The sequence below is a fragment of the Prionailurus bengalensis genome, chromosome C1 (assembly GCF_016509475.1).
Source record: "Prionailurus bengalensis isolate Pbe53 chromosome C1, Fcat_Pben_1.1_paternal_pri, whole genome shotgun sequence".
In the NCBI taxonomy this organism is placed as follows: domain Eukaryota; kingdom Metazoa; phylum Chordata; class Mammalia; order Carnivora; family Felidae; genus Prionailurus; species Prionailurus bengalensis.
Window position 1 is genome coordinate 150057602 of NC_057345.1, and position 23884 is coordinate 150081485.

Genomic DNA, 23884 nt, shown 5'->3' on the forward strand with positions numbered 1-23884 from the left:
TAAAGAAGTAATTTTCTAGCTCTTGAAGGTAATTGGAATATATTTTAGTGAAAAACAGGGATGGAATTGAATATACCTAGGGAAAATGCTCTTTTTCATTTGGGAGGGGAAAAAAACAACTCATTATTAAATTGAACTCCAAAAACCAAAAGAGTATGGGAAATTAACTTCAATTTCATTTGTTACTATCCTGTAAAAGATTAGCAGTGTACTAATTTTTAAGTATTCATATTACTAGAAACTACTTAAGATATGGACTATTGTGTGTTTACTCTGTACACTCTTACCTTAATGTTAACACTTGAGCTGGCTGTCTCTTAGGTGCTTATGAGTGTAGGATACTACTTATCTCAGTGTACCATAGGAAATTTATACTCTCTGCCTTGCCCAGTTTGTGTGGCAGGGGCTAGGGCCTGCATCAGTACTGTAGTATTGTGAACACTTCATATCTTGAAATGTGTTCATAAACATATACTTCAGACTATTTTTTAAATATTCACTTTGTTAAAAATGGAGCCAAATTTCTGGTGAGGTGTAATGTTTTTGTTTTATCTTGAAAATTACCAAATAACCAAATAATCAAAATTACCAAATATATATAGTTTGGAAATTGGTAAAACATTTTTCTGTAATCCTCATGTGAACATTCCTGTAAGCCATTTGATAGATTATTATCATTGAGAGAAAAGAGAATGAACTATCAAGAGCATTTATAATTTGAGCAAGGATCTCTGGACTTTTAAGTACTTTAGAAATCGTAGTACCTAAATATAGTAGATGCCATAAGATGATTTCCTAAAAGGTAACTTATCTTTTCAAAATGAATAAACCTTTATATAAAGCATATAATTCATGCCTTTGTAAAAGGTACAAATTATTAAAGTGGAAGTCATTTTCACAAATTTTTTTTTAAGTATTGAAATAAATGTAATACATCTGGAGCTATCAAATTTAGACAGGAAGATAAAATTGTTCTTGTTTTGTTTTTTTTGACCACTAAGAGTGTTCATTTGTGTCCACATTGTAATGGTTTTAATTTTTTCTCCATAATTTTTTGAAGTGTTGTATTTATGCAAGACAGAAATGCCATTAGATAAAATTATCTTATTATAGCAGCTTTTAGTTTCTACGTGATTCATGATTTCTACATGACCATTTATATAATGGTGATTATATACAACAGTTAAAAAATATTTTAAGCTTGTAATTTTTGATGTGGGGGTAGAAAGACCCCTATTTTAAAGGCTTAAATGGTGGTTGACTTTTTAAAGTAGAAATGAATCTCCTATACTGATTCTCTTTTTAGATCAATTTGCAACATTTAAACTACTATATTTCTTTCTGCATTGTTTCTAGTTTATTAACCTTGCAAGAACTCTTCAGGCACATATGGAAGATCTCGAAAGTAGGTGGAATTTCCCCTTCCCAGACTTGTTGAATTTCTTTTGCAAATTAAATCCACAGACCAAAACCTTACTGTGTACGCTTTCTACCAAATTAGAGCTTCATTTATAGGCGTAGTAATACCATAATAACTGATTTGGGAAAGATGGGTTGGGCAACTGACCTTTTTCAAAGCATATTTTTAAAAAATAATAATTTTAAGGTACAGAAGGATATATTTTAACTAGTGTTTTATTTAAAATTTTTATTTTTGATCGCCTTAATTTTAATCAAAAAGAAAACTTCTGGTCAAACCACACTTCTAAATCTGTTAGGTGTGTGTGTGAGAGAGAGAGAGAGAGAAATTTTGTTATTCATCTTTGTTAGATCATTAAAAGTTTTCCCTGGGTTTGTATATAGTTCTAGGAAAATAGAGGTGAAAGATTCCTAGTTCTGAGTCCGTAACAGAAGCCATAGTTTTTTTTTTGCTCCTTGTTCAGGTCCTCATGGACCTTTAATAGGCAGCCAGCTCCGACAGCAACTCCAATCTCTTAAGATCACGTTCCAGCATTAGGACTTCTGCCTGGGCTCCCATGTGAAGGCACTTAATGCCCAAATCTTTACAGGCATCTGCACAGCTTAACCTCAAAGTCCTACAGCCTCCAGGGTGCTTCGTACCAGGTGGGCACAGATATTGGTGGCTCTGAAACAGTTCCTGGGAATTCAAGATTACCCTACCTATTGTACTTTTTCACCCAAAGCAACTGGCTCCCCACGGTCAGATTCCATTACACTCTTTGAAGTGTTTTAAAATATATATTCTCCACTTGATTATTTTCTGTACTCGTCTTAAAAACACTTGTGGAGTGTTACCTGTAGTGTGCATGTTTTTTTACCTTTAGGGAAAGCTCAGCATCCTTTGAAGTAAAGTTTGAGAAGGACTTGGTCTTCATGAGAGCCTTTTAATTCCTAGAATATTCTAAGACATGGGTTGTTGTCATTAAGTTTGTACTGTTTTTAAGTTTTGAAAGGATTAGAGGTACAACCAGATGCCTTTTCACAGTTTAGTATGTGTGAAAATGGTATATAAAGGAGTCTGGTATATAAAGTGGGAATTCATTTGGTGTACATCTTTTTTTTTCTTTTATATAAACTTCTTCACATCCCTTATGTTACCTAACACAAAGATCTCTTTTAGCAAATTATAATTCATACTTTGCCAGATGTGATGGTAGTAATTTGTTTTAGTTCATAGTAATATTTTCCCCAGATTGCTTTACTTTTTTTTAAACTAACATTTAGTAGTTTCCTAAACATAGCAATGTCTACTGCCAACATGTAAGAAAGACGGAGGTGAAATATACCCAGATTCAGCTGAGAGTAAAAGCTGTTGTGGGTGCTACAAGCTTACTCCTAAGTACCAGAATATTAATGTATTCTAAAAGTTGGTTCTCACTGAATTTTCTTCTCTTGTGGAGTTAATTGAATAGAAAACATGAGAAGTTCTCTGAAAAACTGTTTTATTTCTTAGTTTGATATTTCTCCATAATATAGCATAAAACTTAACCATAGGATTTACTCATTCATGAGCCAAGTATATGCTTGCTATCATTTACTAAAAATGGATTGAAGATTTCTGCAAGATAAATTGAACCATGAAAACTTAAGTTTCATCCATACATGTAGGATGTTTTTGTTGATTCCATTTGTTGGGTGCTCTTAAATATTGGGTCTAATACTAATACAAGAAGAGTATACGTTTAACCTTTCTGCCCTTGATAATAGGGGAAATGCTGGTTGGGTGTTTATTTTAGTGAATTCCATTTTCCTCAACACATAACAGTTTAGAGAATCCATAGTTTTATACTTAGGTCCCTCCTATAGACATTCCAGGATGTTTATTTTAAACTTCTGAGCTACTACAATGGCTCTTAAATTGAGGTCAGAAATGTTACAAACATGATGTTTCTGACAATGTAGAGGCATAGGAATAATCTCAAAAGTTTTTTACTAAATCCAATTGTTTTAACTTAGGCTGTGTCTATATAAAAGCTTTTTGGACTAAATAGAGCTTTTTCTTGGCATTGTATAGACATAGCTTTGATGTAAATTGCAAGAATACCCATAACCTATTCTGTGTACATTTTTTTTCATTCTCATCGGATGCATCAAACATGCAGCGGTAATAAACCAGATTCTACTCAGGTGTGTGAGAGCACTTGCCTTAAGTTCATTTTTTTCTCTAGTGTCTAAATCATTAGCTACTGTGAACACAGGCTGATCTCAGAAGCTTTTTAGAAGACGTTCTTGAAGCACATTTTTAAGCATTCTCATTTTTATAAAAACTAACATAAAAAGATATGGGGGTGGGAGCATTATGGATGGGCATCACCCACAGTCAAACCACCCCTAACCCTGTCATAACTTATCATTCTGACCAAACAGAATACTAAATTGGGTTTTTTTATTTTACAAGTCATTGCTGTTCTGGCTTCGTATTTACACATCCATTCTCATCCCCCTTAAAATCATTCTTGATCATCCTGTTTTCTTTCAACAGCTTCAGAGGATGATTCCGAAGAAGATGGAGACCATAACAGAACATTTGATATTGCCTAACTTCATATAAGACAAATGGATGATCTGTGAACAAGTGTTTATTAAAACTGGCAATTACGTATGATTTAATTTTGTGGGGAATGCCTATTGGATGGATATATATATATATATATATATATATGTATATATATATATATATATATTTAGATAGTCTCAAGTATTGCTGAATTAAAAATTCTCCTGGACCTTTTAACATGGCCAATGAATCTGATGTTTATAAACTGGTCATCAAAAGTATTTTTCTTTTCGGTGAGTGGGAAAATGTTATCCTTGTTTTAAATATCTAAGTAATTCTGATGACCTTTTTTTGTGTTTTGATTACTGTAGTCATATTTATGAAAAAAAAAATGGTTCATGTTTTTAGTTTCTTGCTAGTGAAAAAAGTGGGACAAAATATGCTTTTGAAATAAAATGGCACCTAATTATTTTTCTTTTCAAAAATGCCTTAAGTTACAGTCTCATTTTCATAATCATTTGCTTCCAGTGTTTATAAAAAAAATAATTGGGAAGTTATGAAAGCATTATATATTAGGTTCCCAAAGTTAATATGAATCCTAAATTCACTTAGCAATAAAATCTAATTTTTAAGAAGTATATAAATATAAAATGTATAAATGATGGATAAATTTTTGTATTGATTTGCAAAATGCAGATTATATTTGATAAGCCATAGTATGTAGATATTCCTTTTAGGAGTATTACAGCTGTAAATTATATCGGAATTGCCCATCAAATGCTATTTGGGAAAAAAAATTACTGCAATCTCAAGTTAATGGAATATTTTTAAATCCCACATTTAAAGTTTAAAACACTGGTTTTCAATGTGTTTTTTAGTGTTGTCACTTCTTTATAGATAAATACGATATAAATAACCTGTTTGGATCCTGGTCGTTTTTAACTGTTCCTTGGTAATTCTGAGCATTTATTTACTGACTTAATATTTTTCACCACTTTTGGAGAACAGATGAACATCACCTGTTCACCAGTGAATAGATCTACACCATGGTCAGGAGTTGTGTATAAAGTTTCATAACACTGTATATATTTCCTCTGTCAACACCCTTTAGGATATACTTTTAAACACCTTCAGGTGGTTTCAGATTTAAATAGTCTTATGTTATGGCAACTAACTACATTTTCAGAACCTAAATAGAAACCATGTAATTTCTCAAATGTGAGTCAACAGTTTGGCCACAGTTTGTTTGTCTTAATGTAAAACCTTGGCTGGAAATAAAATGCATACTGATTGATTTACTTTATAGTTTGAAATGTTTCCTTTTGAACTGGTGGTGCTCAAAGTAGACTTCAAACCTTAAAGCTTTTTTAAGAAGTAAAATCCCAATTCATACAAAAATATAAATTAAAAAAAAATTTTTTTTTTTAACGTTTATTTATTTTTGAGACAGAGACAGAGCATGAACGGGGGAGGGTCAGAGAGAGGGAGACACAGAATCGGAAACAGGCTCCAGGCTCTGAGCTGTCCGCACAGAGCCCGACGCGGGGCTCGACCTCACGGACTGCGAGATCATGACCTGAGCCGAAGTTGGCAGCTTAACCGACTGAGCCACCCAGGCGCCCCTAAATGTAAAACATTTGCTCAACTTTTACCTGTTATCTCTGCATTGCCTTAAAGGAAAAATACAAAATTAAGGATACCAGTTTCACTATTCTGTGGGCCCTTAAGGGGTGCTTTGAGTTTCAAACATTTACACTTTTAATAGACTCAGCATGAAAGTTAAGTATCTTCTACTTAACCCACAAAACTTACTTAAAAATTTAAATAGTAGGGGGCGCCTGGGTGGCTCAGTTGGTTAAGCGTCCAACTTCGGCCCAGGTCATGATCTCCTGTTTTGTGCATTCGAGCCCCGCGTCGGGCTCTGTGCTGACAGCTTGCTCAGCCTGGAGTTTGCTTTGGATTCTGTGTTTCCTTCTCTCTCTGCCCCTCCCCCACTCACTCGCTGTCTCTCAAAAATAAATGTTTTTTTTTTTTATTTAGTAGAAAACATTCCACTGGTATACAGTTTATTGTCATATTAAATGCTTAATGCCAGAGATACAGTGGCTTGAGCTTTATAGTATACTTTCAGTTCCGTAGTACAGCTTACTATTTCATATTTCAATATTGCATAAGCTTCTGATACCCTGTACGTGTGAATTACTTTTAAAACCATATAAACAGAAATAGACCATAGAGCACTCACTACAGAGAATACAAATTCCTAGGAAAATGCAGTTTAATGTTATTCTCTCTAGATACCTGCCAAACGTAAGAATTTATACTGTCCTTATTAACCAAAACCAAGACGTTGAAGAAAGCAATTTATACATTTTGAATATAAATAAGCATGGTTATGTTAATATTAAAAATATACATACAGACTTGAATGACCCAGTTTGCTGTTGACCACTGAACAGATGCAAAGGCCCTGTTAAAGATGTTCTGATGTATGAAGAAAATTAAGATTTAACACTTCACTAACCAGGGACCTCTAAGGACTTACTTGAAAAGTGAAATCAAATATGGAAAATTAAATCAGTTTAATGTAGCCGTTTTGTAAGAGCTGCCATTGGGTAGAAGTGATCAAAATGAACAAGAAAATTAGTTGTATGGGAGTTAAGTGGAAGGGGAGATTCTAGAGCAGCACTGTCCAGTAAAACTTCGTGATAATGGAAATGGAAATGCTCTGTAATTTGTATTGCCTATTACGGTAGCTGCTACATGTGTTTGAGCATTTGAAGTGTGGCTGGTGCAACTGAGAAACTGAACTTTATATTTGATTTTAACATAAATAGCCACATGTAGCTTGTGGCTACCATATTGGATACTGTAGAAATCTGTGACTATTAGAGAAAGTTTTAAGGAAGAGTTAAGATCTTAGTTTTTAAATGACTGGTAGAATTTGAATAGAAAAAGGAAGGAATTCCAATATGTTCACTATTAATAACTTACCAGGAATAAAATAGTATCCAAAAACTTAGAAATGTAAAGCTCTTACAGAGTGTAGTTGTTTTGTGTAATAAGGCTAGTGTAACATCTGTTCTTTTAGTACCACACAGCCATACCATATAGTCTTGTCAGCACTTTGTAGTTTTTCCTATGTCATTAAAAAACAGTGCCATTAATTGTGATGAAGGAGGTTATTCGTAATGCCAGTGGACACATCGTGTAAGCTGGGACTTTGTTGCCATTGGTCAAGCTTGAGATAGTGTATCTCCCCATAAGAAAAGTTTTTCCCATAAGATAATTGATGAGACATTGGTTAGGGAGAGAGACTACTACTTTGAGCTTTTAAGCTATAAAGAATGCTAAGGAAAATCACTCTTGATTCAGCTCTCATTTTCATTTTTTACCCCCAGAAAGATTCTTCTCACCTTTGTCTTAAGATGTACAGAACATGTACTGAGAACTTTGAACGTCACAACTACAGTAGTATGTAGTGTTTTTCTGCAGTTTTTGCTAACCTAGTTTTCATGTCCTTGAATGATAGTTCATCAGTGTTCAGGGAGCATTGACACACCTTATATAGGAACAGATCTGGAGGTAGAGAAGAAATGTTCTTAAATAAAGGGGCTCTGTGATCAAAGCATTATCCTCACTGCCATCCACTTCCACACCTTCCTGGTATGGCTGTAATCCTTCTTGCTTCAAAAACTATAAAATTTCATTGACATTCTAACCATTTGATATTAGTACAAAATAAGATTTCTTGTCCAAAGTGATGTTCTAAAAGTAATGTAATTTTAAAATGTGGAATATGGGGTGGTTAAAATCTAAAAAATTTTCTACATCTAACTCTAAAAGGGAAGATAAAAATATTAGGGGAATTGTCTGCCACAGTAAATTGTAATGTGTGACGTCTTAATGTATAGGGTCTTTTTAAAGGTATGTTTTCTCATGTTTATTAATAAAAGAGCAAGACCTAGAAATTGGTTAAGACCTGGTGATTGCTAAAACTACAGTGGTAGGTAAGAGTTATTTTTGTTTTTGTTTTTTTCCCAATTCTAACCTAAGGTGGTTCAACCAAATGGGAAGGAAGATAGAGCAGTAGACTGGGTTTTTATTTTTATCTACTTTACTACTTTGGGCTTTATTTAAACTTTTTTAAGTGAAAGGTACATTTAGGGAGGTGGTTAAAACTACCAAATTGTATTTATGATCATTCCTTTTTAAAAACTTATGATGAACCTAAAGATCAGTTTTTGTCATGATTACATGAGAATAATGAGTGTTACTGGAATAAGGAAATATACCATGAAAACTGATTTTCATCAAATTTTACATTAAAATCCTGTACAGGAAATCGCTGTCAACATTTGATGTCTTAATCTGAAATTTCCAAGATCTTAGTCAAATTGAACAGCATACTCATTTTCTTCTGCAACAACCAAAACACAGTCGTCGTTATAAGGTGATTGGGGTGCAGTTGAAAAAACTGTGGTGAAACCAGAATCCAAATTTCTTTTGTACAGGAACCAAACGATTGCTCCCAAAACTGTCAAAATTACTGTGCTAGCAATCACCAAAGCTGATATTAAAATGTGGTTATCTGAAAAGGAAAAAAAAAAAAAAATATATATATATATATATATATATGGAAATCAGGACACCCAGTTGCTAGAACTGCACTTGGGGGGGGGGGCATAAATACAGTTTCATCATGTAAATATTTGCCTATTAGAATTTCCCACACTGATGAGAAAAATAAAAAATTACACTTATTCAGATTTGTATTTGTTAGTTTGAATGACTGCCATTCTTAAGATTTTAAGTTTTACAATTCTCCATTCTAAAATGGAAATTACCTACACTCAGGGTATATCACGGTTCTACGTGTCTTCCTTGTATTTTACTTCCTAGTCTAAGACTTCCTATTTACTGCTCTTTTCAAGACTAGTTCTCTTTAGATACTTGTTTACATTAATGAAACTTACTGGTTCATCTGGCTTTTGGCATTTAAAATTTGTTATCACTGAGAAAAAACAAGAATGGCAGCGAATTATCTCCCTTTTTCTATTCAAGTAACTATATATATATGTGTATTCCTGAAGTAATTACAACCTTGCAGTCCTTGGCTACTGAAAACCCTCATAAACTTTCCATAAGTCAGTCCAGGGAAATTAACTCAGTTTAGGAGTTAAGAGGAAGAAAATGGCCACTAAAAGGAAAATTCTCTCCTTTTTGATCTTTAAAGTTTGTAGCAGTCACAGTTTGGTAAGCTTTGGGGTATTTGTGTTGGACCTTTAGATGAAAACATATCAAGAAAGCCAGGCAAATAGTTGCACAGTCTTATGAAATACTATTTTTTAATGAATTCAAAGACAACTTTGTTGCTAGTTCTTTCAACAACTCTTGATAAGATTTTGAGAACCATCATAAACCTACATACACTTTTGTACGTAAATCTCTATCCTTTTATATTCTACTCGGTAAATATCCTTCCCCCTCACCCAAATATACACGTGCAAATGTTCTACAAGATATGTGTCAGAAAATACTGTGCTCCTCCTGTCCCACTGCCACTCACCCTGAATTCCCATTCATCAAAGCCATTCCTTTTAAGATTATTTGCCTCCATACTTACAAATAACATACTTACACGGCTTTTCTTGATTTAATTTTTTAATGTGAAATACACATAACAAAATACCATCTTAACCGTTTTTAAGTTCACAGTTTTATAATGTTAAGTACGTTCACACTGATGTGCTGTCACCACTGTTTCTCCACAGAATTCTTCATCTTTCAAACCTGAGAAACTATGTATTAAACAGTAATGCCCCATTCTTCCCTCATTTTATTCCTTATCAACCACCATTCTACCTTTTGTAGGTCCACTACTCCAGGTATCTCAGATCATTGGAATCACCAAGTATTTGTACTTTTGTGACCAGCTTATTTCACTTGGCCTAACTAATGTCTTCCAAGTTTGTGCATGTTGTAGGATGTGTCAGAATTGCCTTTTTAAGGCTAAATAATGTTCCACAGTGTATGTGTCATGTTCTACTTACCCATTCATCTGTTGATGGACACTTGGGTTGGCACCTTCCACTTTTTGGCTATTGTGAATAATGCTGCTATGAACATGAGTGTACAAATCTTTGATACCTCTTTTCATTCCTTTTGCGTATATACCCAGAAGTGGGATTGCTGCATCGTAGGTATTTCTATTTTTAGTTTTTTGAGAATTTATCATTACTGTTTTCTGTACCATTTGAAATTCCCATCAATAGGGCACAACTGTTCCATTTTCTCCATATCCTTGTCAATAATTGATTTCTGTTTTTTGTTATTATGTGTATATATGTTTGTGTGTGTGTGTGTTTTATATATATATATATATATTTTTTTTTTTTTTTTGGTAGCCAACCTAATGGATGTGAGGTGGTACTCTGCTTGATTTTATTTTTTAGTTTTTTTTTTTTTTTAACGTTTATTCATTTTTGAGAGACAGAGCATGAGCAGGGAAAGGGCAGAGAGAGGGAGACACAGAATAGGAAGCAGGCTCCAGGCTCCAAGCTGTCAGCACAGAGCCCGACGCAGGGCTTGAACCCACCAACCGCAAGATCATGACCTGAGCCGAAGTCAGACGCTCAACCGACTGAGCCACCCAGGCACCCTGCTTGATTTTATTTTTAAGCTCTGTGCCAACATGGGGCAACTCACTACCCCGAGATCAAGAGCCAAGTGCTCTACCAGCTGAGCCAGCCAGATGCCCCTTTGGTTGATACTTTAAGGTATTTATTCCTCCTATTGAAGAGTGAGAACTTAATTCTCCAATATACACACGAATTCTCAAACACTCCTTTCCTCTTCCATCACAGTTATAGCAAGCCCCAAATTAGAAAATCTACATCTGACAATGCCAATCCAGAATTTTTAAAAACAAAAATCTACCAATTTAGAAGGCAACCCAATAAAAAATAAGGAAAAGACTTGAATAGGCATTTCGGAAAACAATGAAATGGCTAATAAAAGTGCTCAACATTATTCACCAGGGAAATGAAAACCAAAATGATTACACACACCTGAATGGCTGAAATTAGATGGGACTTTCCATGGGATGGATGTGCAGTAGGAATGTAGCAGTTCAACCACTTTGAAAAATTACTTGGTAGTTTCTAATAAAGCCAAACATATTAGCTACCCTATTGACCTTGCAGTTCTTCTCTTTGGAATATACACAAGGAAAATGAGAAAATAGGTCCAAATGAGAATGTTCATAGGCTGTTCTATCATTTTAGTACCAAACTAGAAATGATGCATATATACGTAATAGGAAATTGGACAAATTGTGATACATTTACAAAGTACTATACAACAGTAGAATAAGTACAATATATACATAACATGGATGGATCTAAAATTCTTGAGTGGAAAAAGCCAGTAGAATTCTATCTATGTTCTAAACCAGCAACTCTAACCTATGGTGATAGAACTCAAAATAGTGGGTAACTCTGGGAGAGATGATGGTAGGGGATACAATTATTGGTAATGGGCATGAAGGAAATTTTTTGGTGTAACATGTTCTTGCTCTATCTTGATTTGAGAAGTAGTTACCCAGGTATATCCAGAGGCAACCATCAAACTGTACACTTAAGATTTGTGCATCTTATTCACACCTCAAAGAGATTAAAAATTATGTTACCAATTGGCAAAAAAAAAAAAAAATACAGAATTTTTAATAGACATGTTTCTGGGAATGCAAAATAGTACAATTCTAAAACCATGTTATCGATCAAAGTTCTACATCCACTTTTCAAATCCAACATTTGCGTTTCAGGGAATCTAATCTTTAAATAATGTATTTGTGCAAGTAGATTCATTCACTGCAGCACTGTAATGTTTGGAAACCAGCCAATAAGGGTCTGGAGCTGGTTTATATCCATAAAGAGATATACGGAAGAGTATGCGTTGTCGATACCTAGAATCTATTAGTGAATAAAAGGGCAAAGTAAGTCCTATATCTCAATTTGCTGATCTTGGCAAAAGAAACACAGTTAAGAAACTGAGCTGGTGCCCAATAAGGATAAAAGTAGAATAATGTAGACAGGGGCAAGATGGGAGACGGACTTTTCAGCATTTGCCTTACTATTTTGCTTTTTCAACCATGTTAATATATTACGTGTTCTTTCAAAAAAATATGCATTTAGGGGCACCTGGGTGGTTCAGTCAATTAAGTGTCCAACTCGATCTCAGCTCAGGTCATGATCTCACTGTTCCTAATAAAGCCCCACATCTGGCTCTGCTGACAGAGCAGAGCCTGCTTGGGATTCTCTGTCCCCTCTCTCTCTGCCCCTCCATTCATGCACACAGGCTCTCTCAAAGTAAATGAACTTTAAAAAAAATGCATTTAGTAAACCCTTAAGACAGATCCTTAAAGAACTATAATTATAAGGTCAAAGTTTTTTAAACAAAAGATTGCAGACTCATTTCCCACAAAAAAGGGAACTCAATGGGCAAATACAATTTGGCATTTTAAAAAATTCATACATATTTGCAGTTACCATATTAGGATGTCAAGTCTTATTACTAAGTTGAGACCTTTCTAAATTCTTATAAAAGTTGTTCCACTTTATAAAATTATATAATTAATTTTAAGGAGGTCTTTAGGAATATTTTGACATTAGAATCTTAATGTATTTTTACTTGTGGGAAGATTTTTAACAAAAGACCATTACTTACCTGATAAATATTTCTTTTCATATGGGACTAAAATGCAAAAGAAAATGAAAATTAAAATTCAAGCATGTATACTTTATTCTAAGTTTGCCTTTAAACACTTTCAAAATAGTTGAAAATGAAATTTAGTAGCTTAATATCCCTATTTCTATTGCTTGGTCAATTGTTTTCCATTTTGAACAAAGTTGTTTTTTGTTTCTTTTTTTTTTTTTTTTTAAGATGTAGAGGTCTAACAGTGTATTAGCTTGGTTGGTGGAGAAATAATAAGGAAACTCAAAGTGATGAGGTGAGGAAAATAATTTGTGTTAGAGGCTCTATAGAAGACAAACCTAATAAAACTGAAGTATACAACTGTGACCCCATTAGTATGGATTTGCTCACTATTTCTGATGTTTCAGTTATAGTTTAATTAAAAATTTGGTTTATATAAATGTGCCCTGATACTTAGTACATGAAAAAAAAAATTTTTTTAATCCAATAAATATTGGAAGTGGAATTCCACTACCATAAAACTGTGATAAATTTAATATAATCAACTGTAGTTAAGAACTCTGCTGAGACATACAAAAAAATCAAAAGGGGAAAATAATTTTGGTTTACAGTTGAAGTAGAAGGGGGGAAATACTAAAGATGCAAAGTGGAGAAATGGCTGTCATGTTTCAAGTATCCCAAAATCATATTTTGAAATTTTAAGTGTTTTTAATAAATTTTTTTCTGAAACTTGGAACATGCTTTGATGTTTAACAATAACATCAAAATACTGTTGTGGGACATAATAATTTTGTCCATTAGAAAGCATTCTGAAGGGGAAGAGGGGACGGCCAGAGCCCAGGGGTGGTGGTTGGAAGGGCAGGGGCCAGGTTCAGAGCTTGCACCTCAGGATTGCGGTGGGGAGAAAAAGCATTCTGATGGGTCAGAAGAAAAATTACATTTTAGTCCAGAGTAAGTTATTGACTACAATGCAGTTTTTCTTCATTTGCCTAAACAAAGGATGTTAGTACCTGTACAAGGTCAAATTCTTTAAACATTAGCTAGAACTCTGGAGTCAGACATGAGTAGCTAATCCAATAACATGCAAGGAGGCTATGATAATTCCTTTGAACAAGAGAAGAAGTTTCTGACCTCTTGCAGGCTCTAAGAATAAGCAGATAGAATGAAAGTATGCCTGGTTCACATGAGAATTATATTGGACTTCCAAAAGATTTGGGAGCATAGCATCCTAATTAATATATTCTGAAGTCTTTCTTACTCTAATTTATTGAGGCATACTTGTCTCAAAAATTTTTATTTTAAAACCAGCCCTACTTTCCCCACCCTCTAGAAATGGAAAAAAGTTTTCAGTTATACTTACTAGCTGCTTTACAAAGGGTTCCTTCCACAGAAGAAATTTCACAATTTCCTTTTTTCCATTCACCTGTCTTGGTGTGCAAAAAGGCACAGGTGTCAACTAGATCCTCACCATCTTCTTGGTCTGTCCATTTATCAAATGTCATATTTGACTTATCAAACCACTTGAAACTTGCATCTGTCAGTTAAGAATATTTTTATCATTATGACAGTGTTAAATGGAGTTAAAAAGAAAGCCTAAGAAAAGGATCTGGGATTAAAGGTGGAAAATTACTAAGATATGTCTGCTCAAAACTTTTAGTTGTAGGATTTAAATTAGGAGGAATATATCTTGTGTACCAGCAAATGAGAGGTACTGGCTCAAAGAGGTTCTACGGAAGATCCCGTTTTTGAAAATAATAAAAACATTTTCTTGGGGGAAATAGCCAAGAAAATTAAAATATTAATAGTAACCTTAGTAGTTTCATTTCATTAATAATGCATGTACTTTCTGTTTCCTACAGGGACAATAAATACATAATATAACATTGATAGTTCAATCTAGCGATATCCTACAGTTGACACATTTATGACACTACCATATTACAAAAATGCTGAGCCTAGAACCATATTTTAATCCGGACAAAAGAAACACAGCTGCTCAGGAAAGAGTTGCAGTATAGGTCATAGGTGCACAGTGAAAATAGAATACCCAGAGACTACAGGAAACATCAACTTGAACTACAGAACTGAAGAATCTCAAAGTTACCAGTTTTGTTACCATTAAAAAAAAAAAAAAAAAAGTGGTTTCCTACAAGGTAAATATTACTTACCATCTGTGTCAAAAAACATGCCTAGTAGGATATCATCTGGGCCTTTCCATTGCTTTTTCAAAGTCTCCAGTATAAAAGCATTTTCTTCTTCATTATGTATGCTTACCATGTCTGCTCCTGAAATTATTTTTAGGTAGAAATAAAGTTACCATGTTTCCAGAATCCATGCAGATCACAGGAATTATATAAAAATTATGCATTATAATACATTTACCATAATGTATTATACTTTCACACCTTTTTAAGTTTCAGCTTGAGAATATGCACAATTTTGAAGAGACAATATATTCATGAGTAAAGTAAAGTGATGTGATAAATTGAGCACAACAATTTTATATTCTCATTTATGTAGAGTTGGTAATTTACAGACAAGGGAACAAAACATCATGGGAGGCTTCAGCAATAGAACATATTTTCTGCATCTCTCAACTTTCCTTTTTCCCATCACCTCTTCCTCAAGCAACCACGGTTTCTCCTTTGTTTACTAGTGTAGGGAGGAGAAGCTCTGACCAAATCTAGGAGAACTGAAAACTGAAGTCAACTTGCCAGAACAGTTGCAAGATGTGAAATTAAGCAACAGTCTCTGACTTGCCTCATTTAACTGGCCTTCGTGTGCCTGCTGCCCAAAGCCTTACATGTACATATTCTGTGGTCTTTAGAAAATTCCTGGTTAAGGAAAATGATCAATAAAAGAGGTCTATCATTGGATAGTTAATCACACTTTCATGTGATTCAAGAGTAAAGAGCAGCAGCGATCTATATTTTATATCTCCCATACATTAGCTTTTGTGGTTCTTAAAGTCTATAACCTACATATACATACAAGCATCCTATAAATATCAGGAGTAACTACTTTTCCAAGAGATATTTAACCCTGTTTCCTTACCTAGACAAAGATTGTCTTGCAAATTAAAAAGCATTTCACTGTCTTAATTGGATAATACTTTAGAGAAAATGCTAGTAGAGTTAGTTCCTTTCATGATACTCTGTTTTTTTCAAGTGAAGACAGTTGAATAAATGATGACATCAAGGCTTGTGCTCAAAGCAGCCAGAAAGCTGGCAGGGAGGATACATCTAATCCCTGGGTGTAAGACAAAAAAAAAAATAATAATAATAATGTAACAGCCTTTCAGGTGTACTCAGCTAAATATGGAACATAACACAAAAATAATAAACATAGGACTTCTCAGCCTCAGTAATTTAGAGGTAACAATTTTCCCATTTTCCAATGATAAGTTGTTGATCCTACATATATTTTACAGTGTGGAGACTTCCTGTACTATAACTAATGCAAGTACATGGAGAAATAAGGTACTCTTGCCTACTATTACATTCTTCCAAAATCATCCAAACTTAACAAAGTCTCCTGAAAATTCCAGAATATTGTCTTAGTTCAGTGGTTCTCCACCTTGAGCATGCATCAAAATCTGGAGGGCTTCCAACTGGAATGAGATGGGGCCTGAGAATTTACATTCCCAACAAGTTCCCAGGTGATGCTGATGCTGCTGATCCAGGGACCATCCTTTGAGAATTACAGGTGGCTTAAACTGTAGGCTACTATATTTATGACATCGCTCTAAAGTTGATAATATTTTGTAGTAAGTTAACAGTTAAATGGAAAAGACAGAGCTACTATGTACTGATATACTAAGAAAAATTTTTATTAAATGATTACTTTTATATCTTACAAGAAGCTTACCAAAAAAAAAAAAAACCCAATAAATTTAACAATAGGGGAAAAGAAAATTACTATAGGGCCAAAAAGTCTCCCCTAAACCATACTGGATTGTTAGAGAAGAAAATCACAAACCAGGCAGACTGCAGCTCTATTATAAATAAAGAAGCCAACACCTTAATGGAAGAAAAATAACTGTTTCAAGACTGTAAAAGACAGTTCACCCTCACAGAAGGAAATCTAACAAAAGAAATGTGTGAGAAATGCAATCTCACTGGTAAAGAAATGAAAATTAAGCAGCCTTTCAGACTTCTAGATTAAACAGTGTTGGCCCTGGGTATAACAAAATAGAAACTCATAAGTGGTTAGGTGGAGTAAAAATTAGTACAACCTTCTTGGAAACAATATGGCAAGATGTGTCAAAAAGCCCCTAAAAGGGCACGTATTTGACCCAGCAATCATTGGCTCTGTGCTCAGACACAATCATTAATGTTCACCACATGTTTGTGACACTGAAAGATTGCAAATAATTCAATAGCCAATATTAAAGGATTAATTAAATCAATTATGGCATTTCTATATACTGGATTAATACACAGTTATTAGGAAATATGCATTACATTTTTGCTGCCACAGACATCTTTAATGGAAAATGCAAATTACGGGACAGTTTGCCAAATATCCCTTTTTTTACATATTAAAAAAATAGCTGGGACACCTGGGTGGCTCAGTAGGTTAAGCACCCAACTTCAGCTCAGGTCATGATCTCACAGTTCGTGAGTTCAAACCCTGCATAGGGCTCTGCACACACAGCACAGAGCTACTTCGGATCCTCCCTCTCTCTCTGCTCCTCCCCCTCTGGTACTCTCTCTCAAAAATAAACATTAAAAGGCACACTGCATTAAAAAAAAAAAAGAAAAAAGTATTTATTAATATAAATTTGCCTGGGGTGAAATGTCTAGGATATTTAACCAAAATGTTAACAATCATTACATTTCCTTATTAGGGTGGTGCGATTTAGGGTGATTTTGCTATATGTTTAAAATATTTGCTCATGTATTTTTCTAAGTTTTTTAATAGTGATTGTGCATATTACAAAGAACTTTTAAAAGAAAAATCAGATAACAATACTTTAATCCAAAGTTAGGATTCAGCAAGGCTCTCTGAGTCATATCTCCATTTTGAAAAACTCTGATGGTTTTCTTATCATTTCCAGCTGCCTGCCTGTTAAATGTCGCACAGACTTTTAATTTGTTTCACCCTGATACTTGTACTCACTTGTAAAATGTGACCAAAATACCACTCTAGAAAAATTCTCAAGGGAAGTATTTAACTAGGTTATAGTTTTGGCTTAAGTGTTCAGAGAGGAGTTTTTCATCCTTTTCTTTGACCTTGTGGAAGCCAAGGGAACTTTAATGATTCTTAACATTGTAATCTAATTAAATACTGTATAAACTTAAATTACTGTGTCAGGCAAATAAGACACACTTTCATTTTCTTTAACAAATGACAGGGTAAGTCCCTGGAGAATGCATGTGCTCAAGAAAAATTTTTTTACAGTGCATTACCAGTGACACTACCTGCTGAGATATAATATGGGTCTTCAATTCTTTTTATAGCTAGTGACATATCTCACAAATCACAAAAAAGAAATATTGAAAATATTTCTTTTTTCTATTATAATGATAACATAAATTAAAGGTAAATGTTGCAAAATAAGAAAAATGTTAGCCTCTCACAATTATTTACCTAAATGAATAAGGATACCAAAAATAAGGAGAGGTAATATGAAGTAAATTATACAAAACACTGGGAATATTTCTAAAGATAGCTCACTGCAGCACAAAAGGTAACAAGTCACTTGTTTTCTAAACCCCTAATGACAGGTTTAACATACGATTTTGTATAGCTGGCAAGATTTTATAAATCCCAATGTAAATACTGTAGTATTATACCTTATGCTTTTTCTTCTTCAGACATAGCAAACACTGAATTTATGTCTACCTACGACTCTTAACCAAAACACTGGTGTAGCCAAAAAAAATACCAGTGTTATTAACTAATTTTAGCTAATTTTCTGATTCATTAATGAACTGGGTATTTCCAGAGTAGAAACAAATATAGAGGATTTTCAAATAAATGGTAAGGTAAAGAGAAATGTATGAGAAATTTTTAAAAATCCAATCAGTAAGACAAACTGAATTTATAGATTTTTAACTGGGGAAAAGAGATATTTTTCTTTAGACACAAGATAAATTTTATAAGCAAATTTGAATATAACAATTTAAAATTCCTGGGGCCTCTGGGTGGCTCAGTCCATTAAGCATCCAACTTCAGCTCAAGCCATGATCTCATGGTTTGTGGGTTCGAGCCCCGCATCGGGCTCTGTGCTGACAGCTCAGAGTCTGGAGTCTGCTTCAGATTCCGTGTCTCCTCCTCTCTGTCCCCCTTCCCTGCTTGTGTTCTCTCTCTCTCAAAAATAAATAAACATTTTAAATTCCTTAGTGGCTGCCCTGCTTGAACAAGTAGAGTTAATGGACTCCAGAACAAGCAATCAAGGTCAAATCACAAAGTTTCTGGCTGTTTCCAATTCTGTTTTGCTTTGCTAAAGAAAAATGGCAACCAGTAGTAATTTTGCCTCTGTAAAGTAAGCATTTGCTTAATTGCTAAAGATAAGTAGTAAAACTGGACAGTGAATTCTGACATAGTGGTTCATACAGGCTAGTAAGAGTGTAATAGGTCTTTTCTAGGCTCTCAGCCTCCCAAATAATGTCTGTTATTGAAATCTACATTATACCTAATATAAGTATTTTTTAAAAAGATAGAAAATTGTTACAGGGGAAGTCCCATTTGAAAAAATGCCTATTATTCAATTTTTGAAAAAATATTTATTTATTTTGATAGAGAGTGTGTGAGCAGCTGATGGGCAGAGAGAGAGAATCCTAAGCAGGCTCCACGCTGTCAGCACAGGGCCTGCCTGACTCGGGGCTCAAACTCACAAACCGTGAGCTCATGACCTGAGCTGAAATCAAGAGTCAGATGCTTAACTGATTGAGCCACCTAGGCAGCCCTCAATTTCTTTAAAATGAAACCATACTGGTAGATTCGAAATGTCTTGTTTTCAAAGAGCCAATGTTCAACACCATTTGGCAGGTATGAGTTTTTCAAAGGGAAACAATATGCATTGAGTACTACATGGCAATCGCTTCTCGGCCTTTTGGCTAAGATCAAGTGAGTACTACATGGCACTTACCAGGATTAAAAACCTCTATGCTTACATTCACTCCTTCTATGATAAGTGAATATGATTTGATATTCTTCCAAAATGTTGTATTGGTCGGTTGTTAGATTTTTTTTTTAAGGTAAAGGGCATTTCTAAATGCTGGAGTTACTGATGAGTCTAAGATAAAATTTAATGAAATAATCAAGAGATTTTAGATCTCATGCAGTAATAAAAAACACCTCTAAAGAATCCAGGACTCTCCTATCACCATCACAGGTATTTCAGTTGAAAAAGTTACTAGTTCACATCCTAGTTTCAGTTTGAACTTCCAAGTATCACAACAGTTAGAGACAACAACAAGGATGCACTTTGGGCCAAACAGCCAAACATATAAAGAACACCCAAGCACACCTTTTTAAAAATACAATTTTTATTTAAAATATTTCACAATGTGAAGTTGTAAATATATTTTCTGGAGAACACTGAATGTATCTGCTAGCAAACAGCCTTTTTCTCTTTTTTCTTTCTCTTTCTTTCCTTTTCTTTCTTTCTTTTCTTTTTTAATTTTTTTTTTTTTTTGAGAGAGAGAGAGAAAGAGAGCATGAGCAGGAGAGGGGCAGGGAGAGAATCCCAAGCAGGCTCTGAGCTGTCAGCGCAGAGCCCGAGGTGGGGCTTGATCTCACGAACGATGAGATCATGACCTGAGCTGAAATCAAGAGTCAGACAGTCAACAGACTGAGCCACCCAGGCGCCCTTCTCCTTTTTGTTTAACATACATTTCTTTACCACAGTTTCACTTCATGGTCCCATTTGACTTCTGCCCACACTACATACCTGAAACAGCACTTTCAAGGCAGAATAACAGTGTTCTGTTAGACCTTGCTAGACCCTGGTTTAAATCCTGGCTCTGTCACTTACTACCTGTGTGACCTTGAACAAATAAACTGCACTTAGTTTGTCCCGTTGATAAAAGGAGGATAATAAAAAAACTACCTGATAGGTTTGTTATGTTCATTAAAGCCAGGTAAAAGTATATGGTGTGCCTAAGCACAGTGCCTGGCACAGAGTATGCACATTAAACGGACACTGCTGTTGCTAAGTTTCTGGCACAAAGCTTTGGACAGTACTGGCTAACAGCTGTCTCCCAACTCAAAGGTTAAGTATATGCCCAATTCCACTTATGGCTTATGTATTATACAATAAAAATGGTCCATTTATTACAGGGACCCAGGTAAAAGCGAGATATGACAAAACTATTTATTTTTGAGAGAGAGCGAGCGAGCGAGCGAGCATGCAAGCGGGGGAGGAGCAGAGAGAGAGGGAGACACAGAATCTGAAGCAGGCCAGAGACTCCGAGCTGTCAGCACAGAGCCCGATGCGGGGCTCAAACTCACAGACAACAAGATCATGACCTGAGCCAAAGTTGGAAGCTTAACCGACTGAGCCACCCAGGCGCCCTGACAAAACTATTTTTTCAAGGAATTAGTCAACACTATTTAAAGACTGAAAAAAAAAAGGAATGAACTCCTTACCATGATCAGTACACTGATTTCTGACGTCCTCTATGCTTTCTACTTTGATGGCTTCTTGAAGAAAAATGTAACAACTGTCTTGGAACTGAACCCAGGTAGATGAAGGACAGTCTATATGGGAAAAAAGAAACCCTGTTAAATAACTTGAAAAGAATTCCATGAATTCCTAAAGATAGTAGATATTAAATTTTCAAAGAGAAAAAGAAAGGCAATGTCCCTTGTTAATTTAGCAACAAAGCTCTCAGTCTTTGTCAAAAGAAATCGACTACTGTGATGGGAATTTATTTTTCTCCATTCTATATATGGAAGAAGAGAAATGTGCCAATGATTCTCTTCTGATTTGACAGAACAAAGTTACAAGCCTTTAGGGTGTTTAGAAATTCAGACATGTAGATTACAGCATTATTACCAAGGCAACGAACTATCAAGAAAGACAACCAATAGAAATACAAGCTCTTTGTGAAGGTTGTCTTTGCAGTATGTAGTAACAATTTCAAAGTCTCAAGAGTTTATAAGACCTTTCTTAAAAATTATACTTCCAAGAACAGAGAACAAATTGCTAGATTATGAATATTCAGACACGTTTTCATATTGCACAGGAAAACAAGATTGATGTTCTTATGAATGTTTTTAGTTTAACACCTCATCAAAGCAGATTCGTTGAACTTAGTTCTGTGAAACAGAACCATCTCTCTTCCTCCATTGCTGCAAAGGGGAGTGGCACCTCTTTCGTCTCTTGATCTCTTTTCCTGTTCGTTATAAATGTGTACATCTGGGGGCGCCTGGGTGGCTCAGTTGGTTAAGCATCTGACTTCAGCTCAGGTCACGATCTCACGGTCCGTGAGTTCGAGCCCCACGTCGGGCTCTGGGCTGATGGCTCAGAGCCTGGAGCCTGCTTCTGATTCTGTGTCTCCCTCTCTCTCTGCCCCTCCCCCGTTCATGCTCTCTCTCTGTCCCAAAAATAAATAAACGTTAAAAAAAATTAAACGTGTACATCTGTAAACCTTGGCTCTGGAATTTCATTAGTATTAGAAGCAAAAGTAAAAGAGCTTGATTTCACTGGCCAGAATGGAGAAAACAGAGGAGGATTTTACTGAATACCAGTGAATAAAAAAAGCATAAGGCATTAATCTTCCCTATTTCCTTAAGCCTCTATAGGGAAAATCACTATGATTTTTCCTGGTTTTATTTTTAAGTTTTGTTTGTAATTTTGGTATACACAAGTAAAAGAATCCCTTACTACAAAGATCAGGACTTAACCTCAGAGCTATGTTAAGTTAAATTCAACAACTTGACTTTACTAAGCTCAGAATATAGCAAAGACCATTAGCTGTCCCCAGTACTTAACCTCAGCATTTCTTTTCTGGTGTATTTATTGAGTTTTATTTTGTCTCTGTTCATTTCATTTCACTTCATTTCATTTCCATTTCATTATTTCATTTCATTTCATTTCCCTCAGTTTCTTATATAGCACAAAATACACGGCCACCAAGCTAAACTGTTTTCCAGTCTTCTAGTAACTTCTGGATAATGAGCTGTGAGCTGAAGTGAAAGGTGCAAAATAGCCTTTAAAAGTACTTTCAAAGTGTGTTTCCCTGGATCATACTTCCCCTTTCCCACTGGCTAACGTGTACTCAGCCATCTTTAATCATATGAACAATGGAAACACCCTAAGAAGAAGAAAGCAACAAGACAGAAGGATTCTACATGGAGCCATCATATCACACTTGGATTGTTACGAGACAGAAAACAAACTTCTATCTTGATAAGCCATTGTTAATTCAGGTCACCGTACAGCATCTGGGTCAATATTCTAAATAATACCACAGGTTACTTAAAATTGCCTCCATGGTGAGACCTGGATTTTTCCTGGCCTCATACTGCTACATTTAGTAGTTAACTCATTCAAGATGGGGGTGCCTGCCTGGCTGACTCAGTTGGTAGAACACGTGACTCTTGATCTTGGGGTTGTAGGTTCGAGGCCCACGTTCAGTGTAGAGATTAAAAATAAAAAATAAATCATTCAAGATGTACTAGCATAAGGATAGGTGTCTCAAGATACAATTTATTTTATATACAGGTTTTTTCCTTCCTGCTGTTCTGTAAGTACTTGCATGACACCTGTGACTACCTTGGCTTGAACTCTGGTAGGAATCTAGAACTTTCTCATTGTGGTGGCTTAAAGGTAGTTGGTAGGGTATTTTAGCAACAGTTATATAATGAAACATTAAGTATAAAAAAAAAATCTGGCTGTAAAACTGTATGTGCAGCATTATCTCAGGAGTTAAAAAGCAAGAAGTCCAGAAAGGTTTAAGAATTGGAGAGGCCAGACACACATCTGTAGGGGAAGCGTTCAGGGAGGACCTGAAAACAGAATGTGTGGTTGAAAGTCTGTAGGTGGAGGAGCAATGCCCTTAGATCCTCTTCCTACGAAACAGTACTCAACCATCATACTTTCATTATATACCTTTGCTGCCCTCTTTGAAAGTCTGGTTCTTACTCAGAGGAACTTTTCTAGATTCACATATAAGTGAAATCATATAATACCTCAAGGTATTTTTAATTTCCTCTTTGATTTCTTCCATGTTGTTTCATACCATGTTGTTTAGCCTC

At 35.0% G+C, this 23884-nt stretch overlaps 2 protein-coding genes across 10 annotated transcripts in view; one reads left to right on the top strand and one right to left on the bottom strand.

Annotated features, from left to right (window-relative positions):
• The window catches only part of MARCHF7 (membrane associated ring-CH-type finger 7), a 60007-nt gene extending 54751 nt beyond the window's left edge, over positions 1-5256 (top strand). For 3 of the 9 annotated variants that reach the window (XM_043576854.1, XM_043576860.1, XM_043576861.1), the window contains one exon: positions 1357-3213. In XM_043576854.1, coding sequence (XP_043432789.1) covers positions 1357-1515 — 159 coding nt within the window. In that variant the 3' untranslated portion in view covers positions 1516-3213. Of the gene's footprint in view, positions 1-1356; positions 3214-3563; positions 3589-3943 lie in introns of those variants that run through there. The other 6 variants (XR_006296837.1, XM_043576858.1, XM_043576857.1 and 3 more) reach the window with 5 other exon arrangements.
• A 751-nt stretch (positions 5257-6007) lies between these two features.
• Positions 6008-23884, bottom strand: part of LOC122481371 (lymphocyte antigen 75) — a 132199-nt gene continuing 114322 nt past the window's right edge. The window contains exons 35-39 of the mRNA XM_043576863.1: positions 21272-21382; positions 14842-14958; positions 14034-14207; positions 12686-12712; positions 6008-8549 (exon numbers count right to left, since the gene is read on the bottom strand). Of these exons, the coding sequence (XP_043432798.1) occupies positions 8347-8549; positions 12686-12712; positions 14034-14207; positions 14842-14958; positions 21272-21382 (632 nt within the window). The 3' untranslated portion in view covers positions 6008-8346. The remainder of the gene's footprint in view (positions 8550-12685; positions 12713-14033; positions 14208-14841; positions 14959-21271; positions 21383-23884) is intronic.